Raw genomic sequence first — 2,250 nt, 5'->3', positions numbered from 1 at the left:
TTTACAGATTTTTGCTGTATTTTCGAGGTAAGCTTGAAGCTAATATATATTTAAATCCTTAAATGTCCCATTGAATCATCTTGTGTGTAAAACTCTAATTTTGGCCATGCTTGGTGGCTCAAGCCTGTAACCCAGCACTTTGGGGCGGGCGGATCACTTGAGATCAGGAGTTTGAGACCAGCCTGGCCAATATGGTGAAACCCTGTCTCTACTAAAAATACAAAAATTGTCCAAGGGTGGTGGCACATTCCTGTAATCTCAGCTATTTGGGAGGCTGAGGCAGAAGAATCGTTTGAGCTGGGGAGGCAGAGGTATAGTGAGCTGAAATTGTGCTACTGCACTCCAGCCTGGGGCACAGAGCGAGACTCATGTCTCAAAAAAAAAAAAAAAAAAAAAATTTAAAAGATAAAACTAAATTTACACCGTCCTCAAAAACTGCTAAATTGTACACGGTTTTAGAAAATGAAAGTTAAAAATGGAAACTTATAATAGCTATATAATTCAAAATTATAAGAGGACATTTTGAAAATGTTTTCTATAGGTTGAATATATGTTAATTCACATTTTACCATTATAGTAAAAATTTTCCAAAGAAGAAGTAAAATATCCAGTGCTTTCCTAAATAATATTTTATTTTATTTTTGAGACGGAATCTCTGTCACCCTGGCTGGAGTGCAGTGTCACAATCTTCGCTCACTGCAACCTCCACCTCCCAGGTTCTAGCAGTTTTCTCTGCCTCAGCCTCCTGAGTAGCTGGGATTATAGGTGTGAGCCACTGCACCTGGCTCTAAATAATATTTTAAACTTTTGGAATTTTTTATGGTTTATTTCATTTATTCAATTTATATATCTAAATTATATTTTCTAATATGCAGATAAAACAATGGCAAACTCCTTTGCATCAAGGACCCTCACTGCCCTTTCAGATCTGCAGCCAAATATGGCTAATCTGGTAAGTTTCAATGATATGCTGATTTGCTCACTAATGAAATTTTATATGATAACATTGCATCAACATTATTGATTCATTCAACACATGCTTTTACAATCAACAAGTATATAGATACTCCTTGCAGTGGTATAATTGTTAGATATTAAGTATACCTAAATTTCTTTGTATTTATGCTGCCTAGATGAAAATTAATCTTTGGATAGAGTAGGAGTTATGATTGTAGATGTGACTAGTAATTGTTCAAAATGATCGATAGATGTTTGTATTATTTTAATTAAATATTTAATAGCATTGTAAAATTAAAGAGGCTCATGCCTGTAATCCCAGCACTTTGGGAGGCCAAGGTGGGTGGATCACCTGAGGTTGGGAGTTCAAGACCAGCCTGGCCCACAGGGAGAAACCCCGTCTTTGCTAAAAATACAAAATTAGCCTGGCTTGGTGGCACATACCTATAATCCCAGCTATTCAGGAGACTGAGGCAGGAGAATCGCTTGAACCCAGTAGGAGGAGGTTGCTGTAAGCCAAGATCATGCTATTACACTCCAGCCTGGGCAACAAGAATGAAACTCCGTCCCCCGCCCCCAAAAACATCAAACCATTTTGTTCAGTAGCAGCAATTTTCTAACCAAATTATCTAAGTTATGGTCTAAATACTTGACATTATGCTGCTTTTATGATATAAGGTTTATAACTGGTATGTTTTCTGCAATTATTATGTGAAAATTGACTTTTTGAGGAGGAGTTATAGGGGAATTCAGTGATTTTTGAATACACTTCAACTGTTATTTATTAAAAAAAAAAAACCGTAAGGTGAAGAACTTATTGTAAAGCAACTACCATATACCCTCACCTTCCCTGCCCATGAGTAGTCTGCCATTTATATTTTGCTTTTGCAAGCTAGATTTCCTACAATGGGACACCTTTACATATAACTTTAATAATTTGTAATTTAAAATTTGTAAGTATTAACAAATGATAATTGGTGTTATAGTTTTTCTTGAAAAGTAAACTATTTGCTAATAATGATCTCTTCAGATAGAATTTTACTCAGCATTCCTGTTGGTTGGATTTTCCAACAAAATTCAGTGAGATTTGCATGTATAAGGAATTAAATAATATCAAAGCGTCTAAATAAGCAGTAAGGCTAGCTAATAGCTCACCTATAATACAGGCGTCTTAAAAGCCTGATTGTAATTTAAATATCACAGATTTTTGTAAGGTTGAAATCAGTTGCTGCAATTAGCAAAACAAGTTTAGTTTTTTCTTTCAGAAAAGATAATACTTTTTATTTCTTTTTT

The 2,250-nt window shown here is 34.9% G+C and overlaps 1 protein-coding gene across 1 annotated transcript in view; it reads left to right on the top strand.

Moving 5' to 3' along the window:
* Window positions 1-879: 879 nt before the first annotated feature.
* Window positions 880-2,250, top strand: part of MEIOB (meiosis specific with OB-fold) — a 40,746-nt gene continuing 39,375 nt past the window's right edge. The window contains exon 1 of the mRNA XM_017510813.2: window positions 880-952. Within this exon, the coding sequence (XP_017366302.1) occupies window positions 884-952 (69 nt within the window). The 5' untranslated portion in view covers window positions 880-883. The remainder of the gene's footprint in view (window positions 953-2,250) is intronic.

The sequence above is a fragment of the Cebus imitator genome, unplaced genomic scaffold (assembly GCF_001604975.1).
Source record: "Cebus imitator isolate Cc_AM_T3 unplaced genomic scaffold, Cebus_imitator-1.0 Scaffold444, whole genome shotgun sequence".
In the NCBI taxonomy this organism is placed as follows: domain Eukaryota; kingdom Metazoa; phylum Chordata; class Mammalia; order Primates; family Cebidae; genus Cebus; species Cebus imitator.
The sequence above is the reverse complement of the archived record's forward strand: the minus strand, read 5'-3'. Positions and strand labels throughout refer to the sequence as shown.